At 38.3% G+C, this 25531-nt stretch overlaps 2 protein-coding genes across 5 annotated transcripts in view; one reads left to right on the top strand and one right to left on the bottom strand.

Annotated features, from left to right (window-relative positions):
• The window catches only part of Adcy7 (adenylate cyclase 7), a 53793-nt gene extending 49312 nt beyond the window's left edge, over positions 1-4481 (top strand). For all 3 annotated transcript variants that reach the window (XM_076839613.2, XM_076839612.2, XM_076839611.2), the window contains exons 23-26: positions 597-701; positions 950-1064; positions 1621-1745; positions 1965-4481. In XM_076839613.2, the coding sequence (XP_076695728.2) occupies positions 597-701; positions 950-1064; positions 1621-1745; positions 1965-2111 (492 nt within the window). In that variant the 3' untranslated portion in view covers positions 2112-4481. The remainder of the gene's footprint in view (positions 1-596; positions 702-949; positions 1065-1620; positions 1746-1964) is intronic.
• Brd7 (bromodomain containing 7) overlaps positions 4399-25531 on the bottom strand; it is a 39047-nt gene continuing 17914 nt past the window's right edge. Inside the window, exons 6-17 of one of the 2 annotated variants that reach the window (XM_076839614.1) lie at positions 22277-22387; positions 17301-17485; positions 16191-16314; positions 15490-15565; positions 13340-13447; positions 12669-12804; positions 10749-10860; positions 9302-9358; positions 7017-7131; positions 6574-6717; positions 6215-6358; positions 4399-5834 (exon numbers count right to left, since the gene is read on the bottom strand). In XM_076839614.1, coding sequence (XP_076695729.1) covers positions 5773-5834; positions 6215-6358; positions 6574-6717; positions 7017-7131; positions 9302-9358; positions 10749-10860; positions 12669-12804; positions 13340-13447; positions 15490-15565; positions 16191-16314; positions 17301-17485; positions 22277-22387 — 1374 coding nt within the window. In that variant the 3' untranslated portion in view covers positions 4399-5772. The remainder of the gene's footprint in view (positions 5835-6214; positions 6359-6573; positions 6718-7016; positions 7132-9301; positions 9359-10748; positions 10861-12668; positions 12805-13339; positions 13448-15489; positions 15566-16190; positions 16315-17300; positions 17486-22276; positions 22388-25531) is intronic. The other variant, XM_076839615.1, reaches the window with a different exon arrangement.

Genomic DNA, 25531 nt, shown 5'->3' on the forward strand with positions numbered 1-25531 from the left:
AGGGGAAACAAAGGAACACATTTTCCGGGTAGATGGCAAATGCCTGTAATCCCAATGACAGGAGGCTGAGGCCTCTGGAAGATCACAAGTTGGAGGCCAGCCTGGGCAACTCAGTGATGCCCTGTCTCAAAATAAAAAGGGCTGAGGATGTAGCTCTGTGGTAGGATGCCACTAGATTCAGAACTCAGTAATGCGAACACATTTGTCTTTCTTGTTTTACTTGGCAAATGCTTTGCCAAGATATTAATCTCTGCGACAGGCAGCTTGCTAAGATTAGATTCAGGTTCTTACTGAACAGGCTGATTTCTAGTTGTGCCCAATGCTATCGGCTGTTTCAGAGGACTGTTTGGGTCCAACTCTGCTGGAGACAACTAATCCACCTTCCTAAAGCAGCTGTGTGTTCGATGCTTTAAAGGGTTGAAGAGAGCTGACGGGAACGGAAGGGGTGAGGGAGGCAAGGGGAGGCCATGTATAAGACTACACTTAGTTCAGAGCCTCAGAGACATGGCCACCTAAGTGGGGAGGGAGGAGGGTCACATGTTCTTTCTTAGCACCTGGGTGCCTGGGGCTGCAGTGTGCCTCCCCTTTGTCTGCAGCTGCTGTTAAAGCCCAAGTTCAGTGGTGTGGAGAAGATCAAGACCATTGGCAGCACCTACATGGCAGCTGCGGGGCTCAGCGTCCCCTCAGGGCATGAAAACCAGGTACTCAAGCCCCAGGAGGGAATGCCATCTTACTACTTAAAGGAGATGCCTTCCTAACACTCCTGTTCTGTGAGGGATGGGCAAAGGAACTTCCATGGCTCAGCATGGAGATCTTGACTGTGGGACGACCCTCTGCCCATAGTGGCCACTGTTGGAATTCACACTGATGCCGGGTACACAAGCCTGATGGTCGAGGGATTTGTGGAAGGAATGGTGGGGAAGGACTTTGCATGCTCTGTGCCCTGCAGGACCTGGAGCGACAGCATACCCACATAGGTGTCATGGTAGAATTCAGCACTGCCCTGATGAGCAAGCTGGATGGCATCAACAGGCACTCCTTCAATTCCTTCCGCCTCCGAGTTGGTGAGCGTCCGGGTGGGCTGGCAGGCTGGCCGGCCGGGATTGGGAGGAAGATGGTGTAGCTCCTGCTTAACAAGCCCTCTCTTAGTCTGCATGGCCAAGCTGCACTGGCCATCACATTATTAAGTTCCTGAAATCCCTCTGATCTGATGAGCCTGGCAGTTGCATTATTATCCTGACCTTTGCATATTGCATGTATAGTTACCTCTGGAAGTTTTCACAGCTGTAAAGAGGTGGCCTTAAAATATACTAAGAACAAAGCAAAGTTATTAAAGCTAACTGGTGACTGCTAGCTCAGGATTGGCCTATTTACTTGTTGTTAAAAGGGAGACCGGCAGGTACTAGAAAAGTGTTAGCAACAAACCCAGACTTCCTGTCTTGGAGAATCTGAACAAGAACAGGCCAGGGCTTGCCTTTCTTACATTCCAAGGGCCATATCACATTGCAGACTGTTTTGTTAACCCTTTCTGTGGTTGGGGGACAACTCTGTGGCTTCCCCTAAGGGCAGAGGCCTGAAGCTTTGCCTCTGTGATCAGCCAATTGTAAACATTACTGGCAGGCATAAACCATGGGCCTGTGATTGCTGGAGTAATTGGGGCACGAAAACCTCAATATGACATCTGGGGAAACACGGTCAACGTTGCCAGCCGCATGGAGAGCACCGGAGAGCTTGGGAAAATCCAGGTAAGAACCCACTGGGGAGCAGATGACAGAGGGGGAAGACTCTCCCCAGAGCTGAGGTGTCCTGAGCCTAAAGCCTAAGTCTACCACCACTTAACTGTGACTCTTAGCCATCATCTTCTTGAGAGAAAGCAGACATGCATGCTGCTTGGTGGTCAACTTCTATTTGTCCCCATCACCATCTCCCTATTTCTGAGGACCGGGCTTTCTTTTCCTTTTCAGGTTACTGAAGAGACATGCACCATCCTCAAGGGACTAGGTTACTCTTGTGAGTGCCGGGGACTGATCAATGTCAAAGGCAAAGGCGAGCTGCGGACTTACTTTGTGTGTACAGACACTGCCAAGTTCCAAGGGCTGGGGCTGAACTGAGGGCTTCTGGTGCAGCCAGAACGCACTGGGAAGCCAGTTTCCTGCCCTGAGTCAGCCAAGGAGAGACTTGGCCCCATGCCAGTGGCAAAGGCACTCAAACAAGTTGTAGCCGTTGCCACCTCCTGGCCGATGGCTTTGTGTGGCTTCTCTGGGCTTGCACTAAAGGGTCACTTAGACATACACCAGATCCTGCCTGAGTGACTGCTGGGCTGTGACCTGGGGCAGCAGGTGGGGCCTCTGTGCTGTCAGTCTGTAACAGTGTCTAGGTAGATGGAAGAGGATCACTGGGAGGTTGTGCTTGTGACTTTGAGAACTTTGTTCCCAGGGTGCTATGGAGGTGCTCAGAGGATGACTAAGGCAGATATCCACTTTGGTGACCTGTAAGCATGTGCAAGGAAACTCACTTTTTCTAGGTACTTAGCCAAGCCGCCTGGCATGGGCTGGAGCCGCCCTTCTCCCTAGCAGGGCTGGCTCTGGGCTTGTTTTTCACATAAGCATTCTGGTAAATGGAGTTGACATGTGTGAAATCGTTATGCTGACATGAAACAAACGGTAGAGAAAACCTGTAAATGACACTTGCTACTTCTTGTCATCTTTGGCATGTGTTTGCTTTAAATGGATACATTATTGGGGTTTCATCCTTACTAATGACTTCTCAGACCCTAGACAAAACTCTCCTCCTTCTAGTGAATTTTTTAGTCAATGACTCATGTATGCAAGACTACTGTCCAGTGTCAGTGTGTGGATAAGCTTGGCTATAGGGACAGAGTTCCAAGGAAAGCAGCTCACAGAAAGCAGCAGTGGCACAGGCTTGTCTCTGAACCAGGCAACCTTGCTGCAAGCCTACTGATCAGGTTCAGTAAGCTGAAAGCCTAGAACGGGGGTACAGTCACGTGCTCCTCCCTGACCACTCATGCATTTTTACCTCTGCCCTGCAGTCTTCACCCGTATCTTGCTTTTCTTAGTATAGAGAGAACCTGGACAACCTGCAGCTCGTGTCTCCCTTTCTTTAGTCTGCATAGCTAACTATGAAGAGCTTTAAAACCAGAGGATCTACTTTTCATGAGATGTGTCGAGGTTCCTATTCCTGGAAGCTGGCCCCTTATAAATGCTGAGATGTTCTTGCTCTAAACCAAATGAGTCTTGACGCCAGCTTTGTGAAATGGCATCTTATGGTGCTTCAACTCCACAGGGAGCCAAAGAAGTCTACCTGTTTCAAGGTGAGAAATAACCAAACTGCCTGCTCCTGCTCGGAAATGACTTCACTGCTACCTTACAGCCAGAGCCTCCCTAGGATCCAACACCACTGAGTTTCACTACATTGTAAGAGATCCGTAACTAAAAGTCATCCACAACCCCCCGCCCCCGAAGTTATTCATAAAATCTTACTGGAGCCTTCAAAAGATTATACAGGGTTGCAGCAGTGACTAACCAGCTAGGTTTACCCGTGACTGGAGATCCTGGATGCTGCTGCCACCCTTATTGCAGAGCAGTGTATAGCCAAGTGGTGTTGGAGGGGATCAAAATGTAACCTGTCTGCTGTGTTATCTTGTGGGGGTTTATCTGCCTGAGGAAGGTGGGGGGCTGATCTAATTTGTAAAAGGTGCTGGGGTGGGCTTGTGGCAGTCTGATGTATTGCTTACAATCGGAATCAGTATGCATTTGTTATAAGAATTTGCTTTCTGAAGGAATTTTTTGACAAAAATGATGGTAAGGGAAAAAAGCCTTATTTGACCTTGACATTTCAAGTAACAGCTGATTTCAGGTGAATACTATACTGAAATCTGTGTTCTCAAAACCTAGCAGTGTCTAGAGCTCCCCTGAAGAATTCACAAGGTTTATATTGCTGATGAAAGGTAGACATGTCAGCACATTGGCCTCAAATTTCTACTTTCAATATTCAAGTTACTTTTTTTCCTTCAGTAACAGAATCCCCAGATAGGAGTTTTCAATTAAAGTGTTGTGCTCAGATAAGAATACTTTAATGTTCAGGTTGTGACCATAAAAATCACTTGCAGTTTTTTTTTTAAAATCTCATAGGAATAAATATCTCTTCTATGGGTCGAGCACTTGCTTAAAAATTTCTACTAAGGCAGCGTCACTGCTACCGAAAATTAACACTGACATCTTCTGATTTACTTACTAAGGAAATTTCCCAACAAAACAGATGATCATTACCCACTGTATACTTTGTGTATATAATAGGTCATTGTACAGAAATTTGCTCACAGTGAATGCAAATAACAAGGATTTGTTCTGTATATTGAATATTTGTAGATCTATAATATTTGCTTTAAATCTTTTATTTTTGTAAACTGCCAGTGATAGGCTGCTTTTCATACATTAAATTAGCAATGTGGAAAACTTGAATGTCTCAAGGTGTTCTGATTTAAAATATCCTTTTGATCTTTAGGAACTTACTTAAGCCAAGTAGATCTAAGTTAAGGATGGTCCAAAATTATATTTTAGAAATAAAACACCTGATTAAAAAAAAAAAAGTTCAAATAGGTTTTTTTTTAACTTTAACATAAACTAGGTCATGTTTTAACTTCCTCAAGAGAATCAATTTTCCTTTACAAAATGGATTTTCTGAGTTTTTACAGAACTCTGTATTGAACTTTATGCTATGTTTCTTTTTTTTTTTATTTCATTTTTACAGTGCTGGGGATCAAACCAAGGGCCTTGACCATGCCAGGCAAATGCTCTCCCATTGAACTCCACCCCAGCCCTAATTGCCTTTTAGTTTAGACAGGTTACATTCAGAAAAATCACCATTCATCTCAGCCTAGTGGCTGGTGATAGAGGGGTGTGTTTCATGGTCTCTGCTTGGTATGTGACCTTTGTATTTTTGATAAAAATGATTATTAGTTTAGGGGCACTGCTGAGGCACAGGTGATCTTTGAGAAACAGGAAATAAATTTCCTTTTAAGTTTGGTAATTCCCTGATCTATTCTGGGATGATTTAGTATCTTATTTGGTTTATCCTTTAGCAATTCCCAATTACTGAAAAATGAAAAACAAGAAAATCAGTGTTATAAATCTCATCTGCTTATTCTAAGGGGTGTGGGGTACCTAATTACCACACAAGTCCATCATTCCCATCAGGTATGCAGGGAGCACAGCACATCCTAAAATTATTTTAAGGATTTGTTTTCATGGTATAATGATGGAAAATCTTCACTGGATGGGGCTACTGAAAAAAGTATCAGCACTATTTTGAAAGAATGCTGCCTAGGTATGCAATAGCCCAAAGCCATATTGCTTCTTCTGAAGGCCACTTTAATCGAGATGGAATCTGATAGGTTAGGAACTATTGGTCTTGATTTCTTTAGTTGGGAATTAATTATGGAAAATGTGAAACATGAGGGATTTCGATTATTTTGAGGACTTTCTTTTTAAGGGATGACCATGAAAAAGGCTATGTTCCAAGGTTTCCTATCACATCCTCAGATATACTCTGGGAAAAGGCCAAGAGGTAACTTAGCTGATATGCACAGTATTCTTCTCAGGTTCAGCTTTATTACCTAATAGAAGTTCAATCCCTGGAACATTAAAATTAATTGTTCCAAAGTTTAATTAAAAACACAATTTACAAATAGTTAATATCTTCTCAAATGCATTTTCAAGTTCAGAATGAAAAAAATATATACATAATATATAATCAAATACCAGTGGCTTCAGGTCCACACTCAGCAACATCAGTCTTTTTAGGTTCTTCAAAATCTGAAAGACAATACCACATCACTAAGTTTTTTTCCTTTTAATTAGAAGTGGGAAGTGAAGACGAAGCTAGCATTGAGTAGACTGTTGATAGCCCTCTGTACCATACTCAAGGTTAGAGAATAAGTGGCATTATTAGGTCATCATTGTAAAGTAAAAGTAGATTTATACATTAAAATCAGACAGACAAGGTACTAGTTTAACTTAGTATAGGGTACTTGCCTAGCATGTGTGAGGCCCTGGGTTCTATCTTTAACGACAAAAACCCTCGACATATTCAAAAAAAATCCCAGAGAAACCTTTCCAATGCTATCTCAAGGGAATGGACTGAGATGTTCCTTTTACTTGCACCTCCCACACTCACAGGGAAACAGGGTACGTACCTTCTGTTAAATCTACGAAGTTGTTCTCTATGATGGGGGAAGGAATGGAAATCCCCATTGCTTTTCGAACTCCATACATGCTTACAATGTCACCTGGAGTTACTTGTTGGGCAAGTTCTTTAAGATTATTGGTCACCTGTTCAGCTAGAAATAAAAATAAAAATAGTTTCAGGCATTGAAAAGCAATTTTTTCAGATAATTAAAAAAATAAATAAATACAACAGAACATGAATGCATTAATGCAAAAAACACACTTTCCATGGTATTCATTCCAGAGTCACTTTATAGTGATGTCATTACTTGGAAGTATTTTCCTTTAAGCAACCCCCAACTCTCCTCTTACTGGAGGTGCTACATACCGAGGTGCATTTCTCTGTATGATGGACCCAAAAGACAGATCATATTGGGAGGGGGTCTGGTGCTCAGCCGCTCATTCTGAGCTTCCTGAAGCTCCCTGAGCAATCTCGTGGTATCATCGAGTTTCCTCTGGAATACTTCAGCCTCTGTGAGGTAAGAACACAACACACTCAGGAAAACCTAGGCATACTTGTGTTTGATCTTATGTGATAAAATGAGTCCAGTGCTTCAAGGCTTAGCTATTTATTGGTTAGACTTCTCTCCTCAAAGAAGTAATGTCCCTCCAATGAAACCAGTACCACAGCCATGTTTTACTCTTTGTTTAACTTGGCTGTGCAAAATCTTGCTGTGGCGAGTGGCTTGGTTAATTTGTACCAATGTGGCATTGGTCTTGACTGCCTGTGGTGCACAGTATTTCCAGCAACCTATGGTCTGCGACCCTCACCTTCAGAGTCAAAGACTTCAATTGGAGCGCCAAAGTTTGTTACTGCTTTGAGTGCTGTGAGCCTGTCGTGAGTGCCAGAGTCCAATCGCCCCGTGGGCTCTACTTCTGTAATCTGCTTCAAAAGAAAAAAGGAAGTTATTTGAACTTGCTAAGCCATGAGAGTGCTAAGTAAAAATTAGTAAGATGGCTATGTTTATAGGCAGTTATTTTACTTCGTTATGTCGGAGTTATCATTTTGATGACTACTAAAAATGTCTCCCCAGCATACCATTTTAAAATGCTATTCCCAAATTTCGGCAAAATAAGAGTCCACAAATCCACGCTTTTCTGTAATGTAATGAGATTTCATATGGTTTGCAGCATTTGCTTCATATGGCAACCATTCCACAGATAAAGTAATGAGAAATTACCTAAATTATGAAGTACTTTTATCTGATGTTTCTGAGACTCAAAGTCCAATATTTCGGCCCACCCAGTCCATACATTTGCATCTCTATAGTACATCTTTAATATAAGATGCTTCCTGGGTCTTGTCCAGGATCCAAAGCTAGGCTATTGGGATTGCATGGAAAAAACAAAATCTTATGCAGGGTGGAGTTTTATTTTTGGATCCTAAGACTCAGAGTTTCCATAACCTCAACACTACTTTTGAGGAGTACATCAATCCAGATAATAAGTAACCAAAAGCTGGTGATTCCATTTATGTTTGGTATTGTAGTCCAAATGCAATTTAAAAACCTGACTTCTCTACCTTCATATATACGGGCAGAAAGTGTACAGTGGAGAAAAACTCTAACTACAACCTGGCATTGGTATTATGGTTTGCCATTTCAGCTGGATAATCTTTTTTATTTCTTAACCAACTTCCTTTCCCAGTCTTCAAAGATTTTTCACTCTTGTTCCCTAAGCACACGATCTTTCTTGGCTCCTTCCCTGAAAACAACATGGCTGTGTAAATAACAGCTTTATCTCTATTATTCTCTCAGAGAACTCAAGTCTGTACAATTTTTTTTTTTTTTTTTGGTGGTGCTGGGGATTGAACCCAGGGCCTTGTGAATGTGAAGCAAGCACTCTACCAACTGAGCTATATCCCCAGCCCCTGCACAATCTTAAATCTCCATTTAACCCAATTTTCTTCCACTTACTTAATTCACCAAAGTCTACTTTTGGCCTCTACCATTGTACTGAGATTGCTCTGATCAAGATTACAAATACACTTGTGGGCCTCCTGTTCTTGGGTTTCCATGGCATTTGATATTGCAAACTCTCTCCCTGCTTAGCATTCTTCCATGGTTTTCCTTCCTGACTCAACTACTGGTCTTCTCTAAGGTTCTGTCCTTCAACCTTTTTCCACGTCCTCCCTGTAGTCTCTAATGACTGAAATAAATTCCACCTTTACACCAACAACTTCCAGATCCAAACAACAGCCCAGATTTTCAAGTGCCAGGCCCAGACCTCTGGCAATGTCCTCATCACACTTGTCACATCTGAAACCAAATATGATTTCTTTCCCTGTCAAAGTTGTGCTCCTTTTCCTGCACGTCCTATGATTTAATAATACTATCACCAATATCAGGAACTAGGTAATTTTAATTTTCATCCCACTGCATTTCCCAAATCTTATTCTTTATTTTTTTAAAAATATTTTTTAGTTGTCAATGGAGCTTTATTTATTTGTATGTGGTGCTCAGAATCGAACCCAGTGCCTCACACATGCTAGGCAAGTGCTCTACCACTGCCACAACCACCCCCCTCCTTATTCTGTTCCTTTATATTGGTATGCTAGTCTAAGTCACTATATGCCATTTCTAGGATAAGATTTCAGCTTCTCAGCACATAGAGAAGACTTCACATGGGGTCCTCACCTACACAGGCTTACTACCTGTCCTCCCCAGGGACTGCTGGTCATATTTTCTGAGCTTGCTGTGCACATGCCCTCCTCTCTCAGATTCATCTGTCACATTCACTGTCAGATACCTGCTCCAGATATCTGACCCCACTGCTGGGAGACACCTTTGCATCCTGCTAGCCCTGTTCAGAGCTACCTGACTAGTGAGCTCCTCCACCCTGGGTGTCCACACCCCATGCACTCACTCCATGTAAACTGATTTTGATTCCATTGTTTACATGCCCGAATACCTTACAAGTACTGCTAAGCTCTACAGGCCAAGATAAGCTTTTCTACCATAGGTAATACTGAATATTTTTACTTTAAAATACATCACTTAGGTCTTTTAGTTTATTCTTCATTTAAACATTTCTTGAAAAGAATAAAACATAATCACCTCCATTTCTTTTGCTGTGTCAAGTGTCCTAGCCTGGCCTTCATCTTCAGGCAATGACTGTAAGAATAAAGAAAAACAACATTTTAAGAAAAAAAGTATGGATTGACAAATAGAGAAATGAGAAAACAAAGTTTTGTGGCAAGAGAAAAGAAATTAGAGTGTCTATTATTAGAATATAACTTTTTAAATAAAAACGAATTAAATGTAATTAGCATTTTGAGAGTACTCTGTGAGTTGTTGTACTTTTATTGGTGATGCTGAGCTCCATGCCTGATCAAAAACCTATCCATATATTTAAGAAGGTGTTTGGTAAATAGCTTATAACTAAATAAATGGAATCTGTTTTTAACAATAGGTTAAGTCTCTTACAAGAAAGGAACTCTAGGGACTACTGGGTAGCAATCAAGCAATATTTTCAGACAGTAGAAAATTATTTAAAATATGCAAATGTTAACAGAGAATATAGTTAATTCTATATTAACTATATTAATCTTAACAAGTAGGATTATAGATCCTACTTGTTAAGAGATTATGCACACGTAAACCATGGAAGTATGCATCATGGACATCAATTAAAAATTTACCTTTCTTTGAAAGGTTGTATTGTGATATAACTAATTTCCAATTTCTAAAAATCATAAACAATGTATCCTCATATAAATCTCTTATTTTCTAGGATAAATTATGAAAAGAGGAACAGCTGGATCAAAGGGCAGAAAAATTACATTTTGAAATATATTGCCAAAATCATCAAAGGAAAGTTCAAGGATCACAAGTGCCAGGCCCTAAGCAATTTAGTGAGACCCTGTCTTAAAATAAAAAGGACTAGGGAGGTAGTGTGTGTGTGTAAAGCACTCCTGGATTCAATCCCCAGTACTTAAAAAAAAAAAAAAAAAAAAAAAAGAGAGAGAGAGCAATGATTTCCAAGACGTGTAGGGTCCTCTAATTATAATGACAAGAACATTCTGAAAATACACTCTCCTATACATCAGTAGGGACATCTTCTGGTTCTAATTTTTGAGCTAAGATTGAATTACTCCATTATGAACTGAGACAGATTATAAGTGTTAACAAGCTATTAACTGTATAGTAAGGAAAAGGGCATTTCCTATTGTTTTAGTGAACCTAGTTTCAAGCCAGTGAGAAGACTTTCCCCTTTTTGTTAGGGTACACAGTACCCACTGACTTCTGAGATGTAAACCCCAGTTTTGAATCCCACATTCCCAAGATCAGGAGATATTAGCATGTTCTGCCCTTCCCAGGTCCTGGTAGCTGGTGACTCCTTTCCGCTCATTGTCTTCCACCATGGCCTCCACCCAGGCTGGGTTGTCTGGGAGGGCCATGGAGTTCAGCTGTCATACTAGCTAATCCTTGGTTTCATAACACTGAATGACTAATGTTTCTGAGCCAGTAATAAATTGCCCTGTTTCTTTAGCAGCGTTCTTACCGTCTCCAACTCCTGTAGGGTCCTGGAATGCCCTCCTTTTGTTAAAACATCCAGTAAACTATCTGCCATAACATATGGATAATCTTGGCATGTGGCCAAAAACTCATGGATGCTGAAAAAGAGAGAGTTGAGAAAGTCACTCCCGCATAAATCATCTCCATTGTTAATCCTTCTGTCATAACCAACTGTTTCCATTAGATGTCCTTGGTTTATACATCATGATATAAAACTTTCTCTCTAGAAGCAAGACTATACTTACATATTTACCAGTAATAAATTCATTGTCACCAGAGAACTAAACAATATCAAGATCACAGTGAAAATGAAATTATTCTGAAGGCTCTCCAAGGAAAAATAAGACCTCAGAGATAGCTCAGTCCTTGGGGCTTCGTGTACTTCCCTTTCACACCCTGTCCCCTTACAGATATCGTGCACCTCAGAATTTTCATGTGTACTAAACTGTCCAAGTCACACCTGGGTTTGAATGTCTCACCAGCATCTCAAGCTCATGCACTGAAAGCCGAAATGCTGAAACCCAAGCAGTGCTCTAAGGCCTTCCCCTTCTCAGCATGTTTCTTCAGTGAATGGCAACTACATCTTTTAAACTAAGTCTGAAAATGCTGGACTCATGCTGTCCTCTCTCTCTCATACCCCACTTCAACCAGCTGAGAAATCCTACTAATTACTGATCCTTTCTTAACACCTCAATGGCTACTTCCCTGGCCCATTTCTCATCTGGTTTATGACAGCAGTCTCCCAACTTGTGCCTAGTGGGTGGAATCTATTCTACACAGAAGCCAGAGGAACCCTTTTAGAATTATAAGCTCACAATCTACCAGTGGACTCTCATCTTATTTAAAACTCCAAGTCCTTGTGACAATCTATTCTCACCTATTACCTCTCTGACCGCTTTCCCCTTCACCCTAGCATTCTATCTTCCTTTTTCTTTCTCCAAAGCAATGTCACCATCTGACAGGAGGGCACAGGACTCTGACACTATTCTTTCCCCGTGGAATTCCCAGCATCTAGAAGAATGCTCACCACATAGTGGGCATGCACTGCCTATTTGTAGAATGTACAGATGAATAATAAAAAAAAAAATCTGTTTAAGCTGCTGAAGTCTAAGTATATAGATGGCTTGATCTGAAACAGCCAATCTCTAACTTAGGGACCTACCTATAAAAACAGCAAAACCACACATTTCTGTACAAGTAAACAAACTTTCCCTTTGTCAGAAAACCAGGGAACTGGTTAATCTTTAGTGTCAAGTTCTTTTACATAATAACAGTTTACAAGGTACCAGTGCACTAAGCCACAGTCCTGGTAAATCAGCATCGTATCTCATTATGTTAATGGGATATAAAGCGTTCAGTATCCTAAACAGGATCACAGAAGTTACTGTCCCACAGAAAAATGCTACAAGGGATGGATGAATGTAACTGCAATGGTCTGTCTGGTAGACCACTGGTAGGTGCATGGTAGGCAAACAAGCTTGTATTGGGTTGCCTTAGGAATCAAGTCATCGTGTCCTATGCCTCAGAGCTTGGGGAAAACGTGCCTTGGGTTTCCAAACTGATCAACTGTGGAACATAACTCACTGACACACAAAATGTCACAGCAGAGCAACATGAAACACATCAACATTCTGAGGTAACAAGCTCCTAAACTTTTGTTATTAATCAAGGTACACAGCATCTGATTTCTGTAAGAAACACATAAGAAGGACATATGTTCTCTTTAAAATATTTTGTTTCCATCAAAGAAAGGCAATTATGGGTCTATTATTGTCAACTTAAAAAAACTACTGAGTACATTTTCTACCTTTTGGATAACTTTTTAAGTCTATCCACAAATCACATATTGTATATTAATATTTTAGAGAAATGTTGTGTTCTGAACATTGATTAACTAGTGACTCACCTGAAATCACTTGGAAGGTCAGAGTCTTCTCCATAGGTTGAGTAGATTAAATCAGAATCATCCTTGCTGATATTTGCAAATGTGGAGTCATAATGTGGGGCATAAGAACTGTAGGGTCCATAATTCAAGTATAACACTGTTGAAAAAATTAAACACATTATTATAATACTATTTTTTAGTTTATATGACAATCTAATTTCTTACTTTAATAAAAGTTTATTCTCTTCTAACTTTTACTACTTCACTGACTTGTATACAAATCTAAGATACAGATGGTAAAATGGTTGTTATATATTATTATATTATTTAGAGATAATAAGAAAAAAGGCTCACAGCACAGACATAATTTTTTTTCTGAATATTTTTGATCTGTATTTGGTTGAATCCATGGATATGGCATCCACAAACACAGAGGGATGACCCTACCTGTGAAGTTGCAATTCAAGTGAATTATTTTCCACAAAGGGAGAGGAAAAATTGAAAGAACAAAACTTATTTTGAATACTAATACCTAGTTTTCTAGTTTCTTTTGAAGTTAATGAAATATCTAATTCATATTGCAAAAATACCACCAAGAGAGCTGGTGAATAAAGCAATGAATAGTGAATAAAGCAATGAACTCCCTGAAGCAAGAGTAGAGAAAAAACTTGGTAACTATGTAGAAGCCTCACCTGGGGTTACTTTGTTCCTTTTATCCTCTTTGAACCCCTGCAAGGTATTCACTCCAGACTGAAGTCTTCCAGTTGTCATTCCCAGTCTTACAGGGCAGTAGCCTGGTTCTGAGACATAAAACCAAGTACAATGAAGGAGGCATACATGGGAAAAATCCATAGGGTATTCTGCTGAGTGCTTTCATGTACTTCATCTTGTCTACACGACTGTGAAGGAGCTGGGTAGCTCTTACTATATTCACTTTTAAGACAAGTAAATTTCAATTCAGAAAGGCAGGATTGTGGACCTGGAACCAAAAATCCGGACCTTTTCATCATACTCCACTGCTTCCAAGAATTCTTTACAATTTTGTTATACTTCATCTTTAAAGATAAGATTTTGCTGGGGAGGGGGAGGGTAATGGGGACTGAACCCAGGTGCACTTTACCACCCAGCTAAATCCCCCCTTTGTGTATATGCGTGTGAATACATATTACATATATATGTATGTGTGTGTGTGTGTGTGTGTGTGTATATATATATATATTTTTTTTTAATTTTGAGATAGGTTCTCACTAAGTTCTGGCCTCAAACTTCCAATCTTCCTGCTTCAGTCTCGCAAGTCGCTAATTATAGGCATGCAGATTTAACAGATTTAAAAGCTGGGTCTTTTAATGTTAAGAAGATGGAGGGAAAAGAATAGGAAGGTTAGAAAAGTCTAAGTAAAGGGAAAATACCTGGATTAAAAATAAGAGCTCATAATGCATTAAGGATAAATTAATGTCTATAACAGGTATACTTTTACTGTAATGACACATAGCCTTTAAAAAATGTGATCTTGGTAAATCAGGAATGAATTCCTGTACTGGAACTGGGAATATATGATATAAGCAGAGATCATGAGGAGGGCACCTAGCAGGATGATTTCAGGAGAAAAGTGGTCCCCAATAATTTCCAATAGAAAGAGTGATTTCTCTCCTAAAGCTGGTTTGAGGTTATTGCCACAAGTGATCAGTGGGATGAACGCACCTGTAAAAAACTTCAAACACTGACATCAGAACCCTATCTTCTTGGTGAATCATATGTAATATGTCTTCCTAATATGTACTGGCACCTCCACCGGGAGGGTAAAGCTAAGATAATGAGCAGGGCTGTCTTCCACCTTAAACCAGCCAAGTGGCCTCTTGAGAGAGTGGTTGGCTGTGTGTGTGACTCAAGTTAGCTTTGGCTACATCTGATTATGCCCACAGGAGCAGAAAACCAGACTGAGAGCAAAGACCAGACAAAGAAACGGGTACATCTCAGGGAGTCACTTAAATCCAGTTAGCTGCATTTTCCCTTACCAGATTTTCACCACAGCTACACTACAAAGAGCAATGTTTTCAATGCTGTGGTATCTTTTGTGGCCAAAACCCATAAAACTCTACTATGAAAAGTTCACATGAAAGGAAAACATGAGTCTTGTTAAGAAAATGCATTCTGGCTCCTTTTCTTCTAGTGATGTTTAGGGAGCATTAATATTAACAGACTTGCCCACTTAGTCTTCAGCTGCATTAAGCTCTTCCCTGCTTCACCTGTGGTTCTGATAGTCCCTTACCTGTTCCTTTGTCCCTTACTTGCTTAAATATCATCTCCTAAGTAAGTCCTCCGGGACCCCCAAACACTTGGGAGGAACTTTCTCTTATATACAATCATGGCTGATCTATTACTCTCCAGTACTTTGTTCATGACAGACAAGTGTGTAGTATTTACTACAGACATCTCCTTATATAATTAGTTTGCATACTCTCCTTCCCCCACCCACAGAATCTAAGGGGAAGGGACCCGTCTCTTCTGTTTTGCTCCCCACTACACTCCCAGCTCCACCTATAGTTCCTAAGACAGTGCTTTGCCACAGTAAAGACTATTAGAGACTATTTCCTAAAGTGTAGGAATTGTGTCATTATCAATTTCTGTATTCCCTATTATCTTTCTTATAACATTATAAAAATGGGTATTTGCTATATAAATTAACACTAAGTGAAGGCAAGCCATTATCATGAAATGCATGATGTCTAATTCTTTGTAGATAACGATATGGTTAAATTTAGGTTTGCAACTTTAAGATGTTAACCCAGATTACTTTTGCCAAATAGCATAAAGTTCATGTGCAGTCTTGCTGTGATCCTACCTCCTACAATGGGATCCACAGGATGGAGAAGTCCTAATGTTGTTGTTCCATCTGGTTTTCTTCTTTCAAATTCGCACTGCAATGACCCAAAATATTCAAATGGAATAAAGTTTTATCTATTTCCCACATAAAAGAAGCACACTAGAAAGTCTTGCTTTAATCAAAGTAACATTATAGGTGTCTATTAAACTCAAATATTGACTTTCACACCTGTCTTCCATGTATATAGGTGTTAACAGGCTTGACAGTTCGAAGGTAAGGACATCTCAGAATTTTAAAGGACTGTGTAGATTATAGAAGGCCACCTCCTGGTTCTCCCCAACTCTCAACAAAGGAGAATACTGTAGACTGGAGAAGGGGAGTGACTTGCTCACTCAGGTCTGAGTCCACTTGGTGCTTGACAATGTGCTCAACAGTATGATTTTAAAGGGCCAGGATAAAAATGTTTTCTTGTAAGTTTAAAGTATGTGCTTCACTTTCTAATTTTGGAGCACATGAAATTCACTGGAAAACACAAACAATAAAACAACATCCTAGCAAAAGAGGACACAGTAATCATAAACTTTACAAACATATTCTTTTTCTTCTGAGTGTTCCAGTGATGAAGAACTCTATGGCAGCATGAATTAAAAACACAGAAGAAATTTAAAAGCTAACAGTTTTAGAGGCTCCAAGTTGGTGGGGGAAGAAGAGTCCCTTACCTGACTGTTGGCTGGCCGCCGGGTCAGCTTCCCACCAGACTCCTGGACAGCCCGGTCAATCTGCTCCTGTTCCCTTTCCAAGTTGCTGCTTCTCCACTTATCTTCAAACACATCTTTGTCTTTCCTAAAACACACATTAAGTTAAAAAATATAAGTAAGACAAAACATCAAAATGAATTCCAAATATGAATATAGTAAGTGGAGACATCTGCACCACTGTCACTATTTAAGCTTTGCTCTCTAATGACGTGATAAGTTCCTTAATGATGCACAAACAGAAAGACAGACCTAATATAGTGATTACTTCCCTCCACAATTTTTGTCCAGTGTTACTTGTCTGAAATGTTTTTCTGGGTACATTAACAAAAATGAATTGTACTTCAGATATTACTTTGAAAGAGAGGGAATATACAGTTGTTTAAATTCAATTTTTAAAAATTTAAATAGAAAACAAGACATTTGAAATGGGTAAACCTTAGAAACAACAAAGAAACTTGTCACATATTTACTTTCTTTTTATTCTGATAGGAGAAATCCCAAAGTGCTAATGTGGGCCCTCCCTGAAGTTCACAGTGCGGTGCTGGGCAGTCAGGGCTGTAAGCAGGTGGATATGCCTGCTGTTCAGCCATGCTGGACAGTGCCAGGAGGACCAGAGGCTTTACTGCTCCCACTAGCTGACGTTTAGTGGAAAACATGCACACATCTCAGTGACAGACCATCTGTCTAGGAAGGCACTCTAAGTGTGCTTATGCTGAACTCCTTTCTCATTAGGAATGAGGTTATTAATACACATTTTTTTTCCCTGAAATAAATAGTTCTATTTAAATAAATTCCCTGACAGTATGAGTTCCTAAAGATTATTTATTGGCTTTAAAAATAATTTAGTAAGAATGTATATTCAGAACTGTTTACTGAACTGTCTGGACAAGTCCATACAGTGCTCTCTATGAGAAGGAGGTAACATCAGATGATCCAAATGGCATTCATACAAAGCAACAGCCACCGATAGACTGGGATTATTTTCCCAAGTTAGGCTCGAATCAGTATTCCCTCCCCCCTTTCACTAGCTTGAAAATGACTGTTTAACCTTAATATTCCAAAATTCTTTACTTTTTATTGTCTTTATTGGGGCTTTTAAAGGCTTGTGTTTCAGCATCTCCAGAGTCTTCCCGCTCTCGTAACCAGCAGCCGCTGTCTTCCCCACTCTGAGAGGCCTCTGTTCTATCTTTCTGCTTTCGACTTTTCTGCAAGTCTGCCATGAAGTCTATGCTCTGTTTCAGGCTCTGGATTCTTTCCTAAAAATATTCAAAAATACTTATTGTATGGCTGTCACTGACTTTAAAAGTAATACATTGTTTTTCCCAAAGAGTTTGCACTCATCCTATCATTAAATAGGGAAGAAAAATAATTAAATGTAATTACACCATAAGAGTATTCTATTTAGGAACCAGGACAATGAAGTCTATTCCTTTAATTCAGATCAACTTTACTGTACCATTAGAAAGTTAACAGAAGAGTATGAATTAAGACTAAATGTTCTTTGTATTAATGAAATTAAAAAGTAAATTTTAGCTTAATAGTATATTAAAAAGAGGAAAGTAAAAAAGTATATTTAAAGTTTATATTTAATAGAATGGCCTGTCTTTTGAAACTTAAGAATGATTAAGTATTTAAAACATGGAGCATGTGAAGGAGTTTTATAATCTGGTATCCTATAGGGATCACTGATGACTTTGCCATTTTGCTTTGGGTGAAAATGACATGCCTCCGGGAGAACAAATGGTTGCTAGCATAATTCCTTTCTTAGAGTGCATAATGTTCTTACCTATCAACAAACCTTGTTTCTACTCTGTGAAACATGCTTAATTTTCCACTGCAATAATGTGCTGTGAAATTTTCATTGTGGTTAAGGAGTTGAGGTTTCTGGGTAAACTTTAAAGAGGCAAACTTGTTCCTATTGACTGTTCTGCCTTTTAACTCTGAGAGTTGTCACTGGATAAACTGCAACAGTAGAGAAAACTTTCAGAGAATAATGAAAACTGGAAAGAACTAGAGGTCAAACAAGAAATGCAGCACCGAAGCTCTAAATGATTCACCAAAGGTTACAGAACCAGTGACTAGCATCACACCTCTTGTCACTCATGGGGGCCTCTTCTCATCATGCTATGCTCTACCAGTAACGCAGATGGTGAAGTTCCCCCAAGAACATGCATCCTGACATTTTTACCGGACTCTTAAAATAATCTTAAAACTATTGAAAAAAAACATATTTTACATAGACAAGTAACGATATGAGTAGAGAAAATAAAACCTTGTTAACTGATCATCTACAAGGAACAGTGTAACAGGTCTGTCATCCCAATACTATTCTAAGCTATGATAAATTTTTAGCAAATTAGAATTATACTAAATATCTGGAAAAAATATTTGTTTTAGTTAATAAGTTACAATCAGTTCCCCATAATATCTCATTAAATATTTTAAAAAATGTTTTTTAATAGCTATAAAGTATTTAGTCCTATGTAACTATAATGATTTAATAAACCCTATAACTGGACATTAAGATATCCAAATTTCCACTACAAGTAAAAGTCCCATAAATATTATAAATAAATCTCTATAGGAATTTTTTTCTCTTTGGGATAAGTTCCTAAAAGCAGAGGTCAAAGGGAATGAGTATTTTTAAGACTTTTGATACTTACTGCCTTCCAGAAAAGTTTTATCAGTTTATACTAGTTATAAAGTTTCTTGGATTCCTTGCCAAATTGAATAGTATCATTTAAAAAACTCTGAAAGACCTCAAAAATCCCCTACCCAATTTTACTACATGTCTAATTTTACTACACACTTAAAAAAAATACCTAGTACCTAAAATAGGCTGGCGTCAGGTATGGTGGCACACACCTATAATCTAAGCAACTCAGGAAGCTAAGGCAGGATCATGAGTTCACAGCCATCCTTAGCAACTTAGCAAGGCCCTATGCAATTGAGCAAGATCCTGTCTCAAAATAAGGGCTGGGGATATGCTCAGTGGTAAAGCACCTCTGCATTAAATCCCCAGTACCAAAAGAGCAAAAATGGATTGGCACATAGTAGCTACTAATAAATCATTAAACAACTAAGCTCAGATCACAAAGTTCTAAATAACCTTTTTATTTCCACTTTATATTTTATGAAGCAAAAACTACAGTAAGAATATTTCTGCTGGGAGCCATCAGCCAAGTAGGTATGACAATCTCCTTGCCAGCTTACTCCCATGCTGTCTAGTGGAAGGACTTCTGAAAGGTGACCTTGCTCAAGGACCAGGGCAGTTTAGCATAATAGGAGATTAGGGTGTTCCCCCTTTAGAATAGGGCAGTTTAGCATAATAGGAGATTAGGGTGTTCCCCCTTTAGAATAGGGCGTATCCTGCTGCTGAGTTCCTCTTGAGTTCTTAGGGTCAGATAGTATATTTTGGGAGACAGAAGCCCATGTGGAGTGGATTTGGGCAGAGTGTGGATTTGGGCAGAGAACGTGGATTCCCCCAGAACGTGTTTGTAGACGGCCGGTGTGAGTTCAGGAATAAAGAATTGCTGTTTGAATCTACAAGCTGTGTGGAGACTCGTGATTTGTGCCCAGCCAGAGACTGCGGCATATTTCTGAACTTTAAAAAACACAACATACACAAAATAAATTCAATTAGAGAAAATTTTCTAAATTTACAAACAAGTCATAGGGAAAAGTACAATAATTTTACTTTGCAAGCATGTCTTTTTCTCCAAATTAGGCATACTGTTTTTTTTTAAACACAGAAGAGTTTATTTGTCAGAGCTGACAAATAAAGGCTATCTCACAGAGAAAGGCCAAGCATATTGTTTTGATCCCCAATTTCACAATATTAAATGAAGGAGTCTTTGTCATGAATATAGCTTTTATTGAGTGCTTCTCCCAGACATAATTCTATGAGGTAAGTGATATTACTTCCTTAGAGGAAAAAGGCCTAAGGCATACCACTTGTAAATGGTGAGGCTGGGACTTGAACTTTGACCTGTCTGATTCCAAAGTCACTATGTTAAGAATAGTACTGTTTGTACTATCATTTAGAACTCTACTCAAGTTATTTATTCAGGAAATCAAAAGAATTATTCATCTGTACATTCTTTATAAAAATAACACAACTACTAATAGTCACTATCTGGGTGTAACTGAAAAAAGAAAAAGACAATGACTCTGCTACAATCTTTTCAATGGACATTCAAAAAACGTTCTCTCTGATAAGACCATTCACAGAAGGATGTGATGGGCTCTCTTGGGCTACTTTTATTAGTATAGTTAACTCTAACAGTTAAGTCTAAATTTAAACATTTTAAAATCACTGCTGTAAGGATCCCTCCCATTTAGGGTGGAGAGAAGAGTCAACAGGAAACTATAACACAGGATGGGTAGGGCTCCTGCACAGGAAGACATCTGGAAAAAAGGGAAGACAACTAAAGGGGGAGAGGGGGGTGGAGAAGAAATGGGGGAGAGAAAGAAAAGGAGGAGAAGGAGGTGGGAGGGAGAAAGGGAAGAAGTTTACTTTCTGTGCTTCCTACCATCTCAACCCTAGTCAAGTTCAAGAGATATCAGAATCTTTTGCAGGTTATATTAACTTCATTAAAGAAAAAAAAATGGTAAATCAGAGTTGTTAACAAAAAAATTAGACTTTCCCACCAAAATTCAATATTCGTAATTTAGAAGGAATAACTGGCTGAATGCACTTTTTTACTTTGAATACAATGACAACAAGCAAGCACTGTCAGGGTTTGAAACTTGGAATGTGACTAAGATTCTGAGCATCTTCCTGTAAAAAGTGGAACAAACATTTTATAGTATTCTTTTCTGTGCAAATTTTGTCAAAGATGTATCACTGGCTCACATCACAGTTTCCCAAGTCTTTAGGAAAGGGAGGGAAATGATGTTTAAATATTAGGAGTGCAAATATAATCATCAATCCAAATGTTTTTCTTTCCTTAGTTTAAGCAGATCCAAGAATCTCTCAGAGAAGCACACAGACACTCAGACATCAGCACACCAAGGCATATTTTTAAAATATAAAACTGTTATACCAGCACCATAAAAATCAGAAAACCATATGCAAAACACATGGTTCATTTTTGCCATTCCTTAATTCTCCAGGGCCTGCGCTCAAGCTTTTAATTCAGATTCCTTTCTCCCGTATTGTACCTTGCCCACTCACTTCTTTGCAATATCCTTCCTGTAGCTGGCTGTTATCTTTCAGTCTTCCCCTATTCTAGTTCTCACCTGGAATAAGAACATTTATGCTAAGCATCATCTTGGAAATCACAATTAAAACTTTCTTTATGTATGGTGCCAGGGTGGACCCTCAATTTCCTTGAAGTAGCTTCTAAATAGTAGGTTCATCCTACTCAGAGCTGTGAGAAAACCTCAAAGATGAGACTTATCTTGTGAGCTTTTCTCTTCTCCTAGCAGATGCAAAGTGATCAACTTGGCTTATTTGCCAAGGGCTTTCACGTAACTTTTTGTTATTATCTGAAGTATCTTATATTTAAGCTCTCTTATGTAGCTTGACAGTGATGGGTCTGTGCTTTTGCAAACCTTCCTCCCACGGTTCTATGCACTAATTTGTGTCCTTCGAGGTATGCAGAAGCACAGACAATTCAAGTTGTGTGGCTGTGAGACAATTCTGAATTACTTCTCATTTGTTTATTTTGTTTCTTTCCACTAGAAGGGAATTAGAAACAGGACTGAACGCAACATTAGATTCCATCACTATAAAGGGAAACAGCTTTCCTCTGGAAAGGTCTCACACTTTATCCAATCTTATCCTGGAATCCAGTTTGATGTTTCTCCCACAGCAAATAAATCTGTCTGAAGAGTAATAATTCAGGAACCTCTTAATTATAAGTGAATGATAATATTTATGTATATCAACTCCAAATGAGAACCTTACTACTTTAAATTTCTTTATTGAAATTTTGTTTCAATTTTTCCTACTTTAACATGATCTGTCAACAAGACAAATCTGTATCCTCATAAAACAAAGGGATATAGACTAATAATTATTTATGACAAAAAGTTTCCTTTACCTGGCTAAGAATTTTCATTCCTGAGTGCAAAAGCTTCTTTGCAGCTTTATAGTAAATGGTCTCTGGCTTGTTATAAATCATGGCATTAGTACACATTAGTTTGAAGTTATCCTACAGAGAGAATATTAAGAGGGAAAACACATTAGAACAAAACAATTCCTGGTCTGAAATTACCCAGACCCTGCAAGAATTTTAAAAACAACATTCTTTTCTGTCAGTGTTTCTTAAAAATATACTCATAGCAAGTTATTAAGTTTTAAGACTCTCCAACAAAGCAAATACTGCTAAATTTGTTTCCAAATCTTAAGCATTTTATAGTACCTCTGTATAAACTTTAGATACGGATGAAAAGTTTAAATAGGTTTTCAGTATAATCTAATGTACACAAAAAGAATGTGAAGAAAACACTTCTATCTCATATTTAATAATATTAGCTGAATAGTTTCACATAGTTAAAAATGTTACTATTAATTTTAAAACATATATTTTAAGTTTCCATTTGGGTATTAAGTATTTTATTTCAAATTTTGACTGAAAACTGGGAAGGGTTCTAAATTGCCACAATATTTCCTGTCAAATTCAAGTCATCTGGGCAGAAATGTCAAACATACTATTTTTCTTTTAAGTGTTTGGATGCCATCATAAATATAATTTGCAAAATATTCTAAAATGCCAATATGAAATAAACTATACAACCTCAAGGAGTTTAAACAGTTGACTAGAGTAGCCAAATTATCAAAACTGTATTTTTGGCTTAAATTGCAAAGTGTGGGTGTATACGCACAAATACACATACTTATGCTGAAGCACTTGATTCCACTATTTTTTCATGTTTAAGAAAATTATAGGGCTGGGGATGTGGCGCAAGTGGTAGCGCGCTCGCCTGGCATGCGTGCGGCCCGGGTTCGATTCTCAGCACCACGTACAAGCAAAGATGTTGTGTCCGCCGATAACTAAAAAATAAATATCAAAAAATTCTCTCTCTCTCTCCTCTCTCTTAAAAAAAAAAAAAAAAATTATATATCTATAAGGAGATTGATCATGCCAAGGCCCTACTAAGTCAAAATGATAAGAACCCAACAAAGAATTGCTCCTATAAACTCCTCCAAATTTAAAACAAAACATTCAAATTTCACTATTTAATAGCTAATGATGATAGCTTAGATATCACACTTAAATGGAATGAGACTAGGTAGACTGAATTGTATGTAAATGATAAGACTGGTTCAAGGGTCAAAATATATTTGCTATTACATTTAAAATAGATGAAGAATATATGGCCAAGTCTCTAATAACTCAGGATTTTGCTAGATCCTGGACTTCTAAGAATTTGATGAAAGATACAGAGGTAGGTACTCCTCAAGTGTTACATATGTATGTATCTGTATATACACACACACGTACACAAGAAAGAATTTTCATGTAATTTTAGCAGGCTCCTGGTTCCTCCAAACACTTAGCCACGGCTACTCAGAGGACCCCAGAAAAAACTGTGGCTATACATTTTCTAAAAAGCTTCCATTCCATCAAGAATTATTAAATATATGTAATATATATAATAATTTTGGGTCAGGCAAATGAGCAGACACCAGACGACTATGACCTTGGCTAAAACTGGCAAGAAAATAAATAAGCCTATGAAATAGCAAGAAAGTACTGGATCATACTAATGATAACAGGTCTGATCTGTTAAGGTGACTTTATTGATTGATTTGTTTTGTGTCTCTGGAGCAGACCCAGGAACTCACTGAGCTACAATACCCAGCCCAAGGCAACTTTTAGATTCCTTTTTTAGTGCCAGGGACTGAACACAGGGGTTCAACCACTGAACTATACCCCCAGCCCTTTAATTTTTGTTTTGTTTTTTGAGATAGAGTCTTGTTAATTTGGTGAGGCTGGTTTTGAATTTATGCTCCTCCTGCCTCAGCCTCCGGAGTTGTTGGGATTACAGGTGTGTGCCTCAGCCTCTGCATTACGACATTCTGTTGCTCAAAAAGATGAATCTTCCTACACACTTTTCTTAATGTGGAAAACTTCAATCTTAAAAATGCCTTATTTCAGTTATAAAAATACTGAATCTGCTTAAAAACACTCAGGGGACAAACTTCTACTCCTTCCTGTTATATAGGCAAAAGATCAGAGGAAAACCGTTAATAAATACAAAAAAAATCCCAGACTGTGAAATTCTTTTCTATTAAACAACAATAACATCTGAAATATGCTGACATACACATTTTTAACCTAATTTTCACCAGATGAAACACTGAGAAAAGTTTCCATTTCTCCAAATAAGAGATAATGGATTTCAGGCTTTTCAGAATTAAGCGGAACCTTACCTACACATTCATATTCGTATTACTGTAAAAAAAATTAAATGTTGTTGTTTTCCATAATTTCAGTTGATCAACATGTAAATGAAAAAGAAAAAAGGAAACCAAGTGAGGACAATGTTTACCATTTTCCTCCTGTAAATGATCTGGATCTAACCTTTACATCAAGTGAACAATACCATGTTTATGGGGAAAATAAAGGTAAAATAGTTATTATCTAAACCATTGAAGTTTGTTGTGGTTCTGTGCAGATTTTAAACACATATGGTTTCTTTTTTTCTGTATAATTAAAACAAAAAGTGTAACCCTGAAGTAAACAAGTACCAAAATGACTTAAATATAAAAAAAACTTCCACTACAACATTGGACATATATACATTAATTTTTGGTTGTATTTCAGTTCTTTTAAGTATTTTATTTTCCTCTTAAAGCTGAAAAAAACAATGTGCTCAGCAAATGCAGCAGAATTGAACACAGGGAGAAATTCACTTTCATCAACCTAGAAAATGTAATTAAACTTAGTGTTTTTATATAAGCCAATTTATTCTTTTATTAGAAGACATGCACACCTTCTATGTTTAGAAATAGAAAAACTCAACTTTTGTTAAAATATTAATTTACTTATATTGATTTCAAGTTAAAAATCTAACATCTTTTCATTATAAATGTTGGGGAAATATACCACAGAACACATTAAAGTCTTCACTAACATAAAAATAATAAATAAAAGATAACAGAAGGCTTATTTTCATCTGGTTTTCTATCACCAAGGTCATTAATTCTTCTAAAGTAGAAAAATACAAGATTTTGAATATTAAAATAAACTTTGCTTTCTGGAAAATAAAAGGTCAATAAAAATTCTTAATATCAGATATGCAAATTTCTAATGATCTCAATTTAATAAAGATGCACATGATTTTGTATC

The sequence above is a fragment of the Callospermophilus lateralis genome, chromosome 18 (assembly GCF_048772815.1).
Source record: "Callospermophilus lateralis isolate mCalLat2 chromosome 18, mCalLat2.hap1, whole genome shotgun sequence".
Classification (NCBI taxonomy): domain Eukaryota; kingdom Metazoa; phylum Chordata; class Mammalia; order Rodentia; family Sciuridae; genus Callospermophilus; species Callospermophilus lateralis.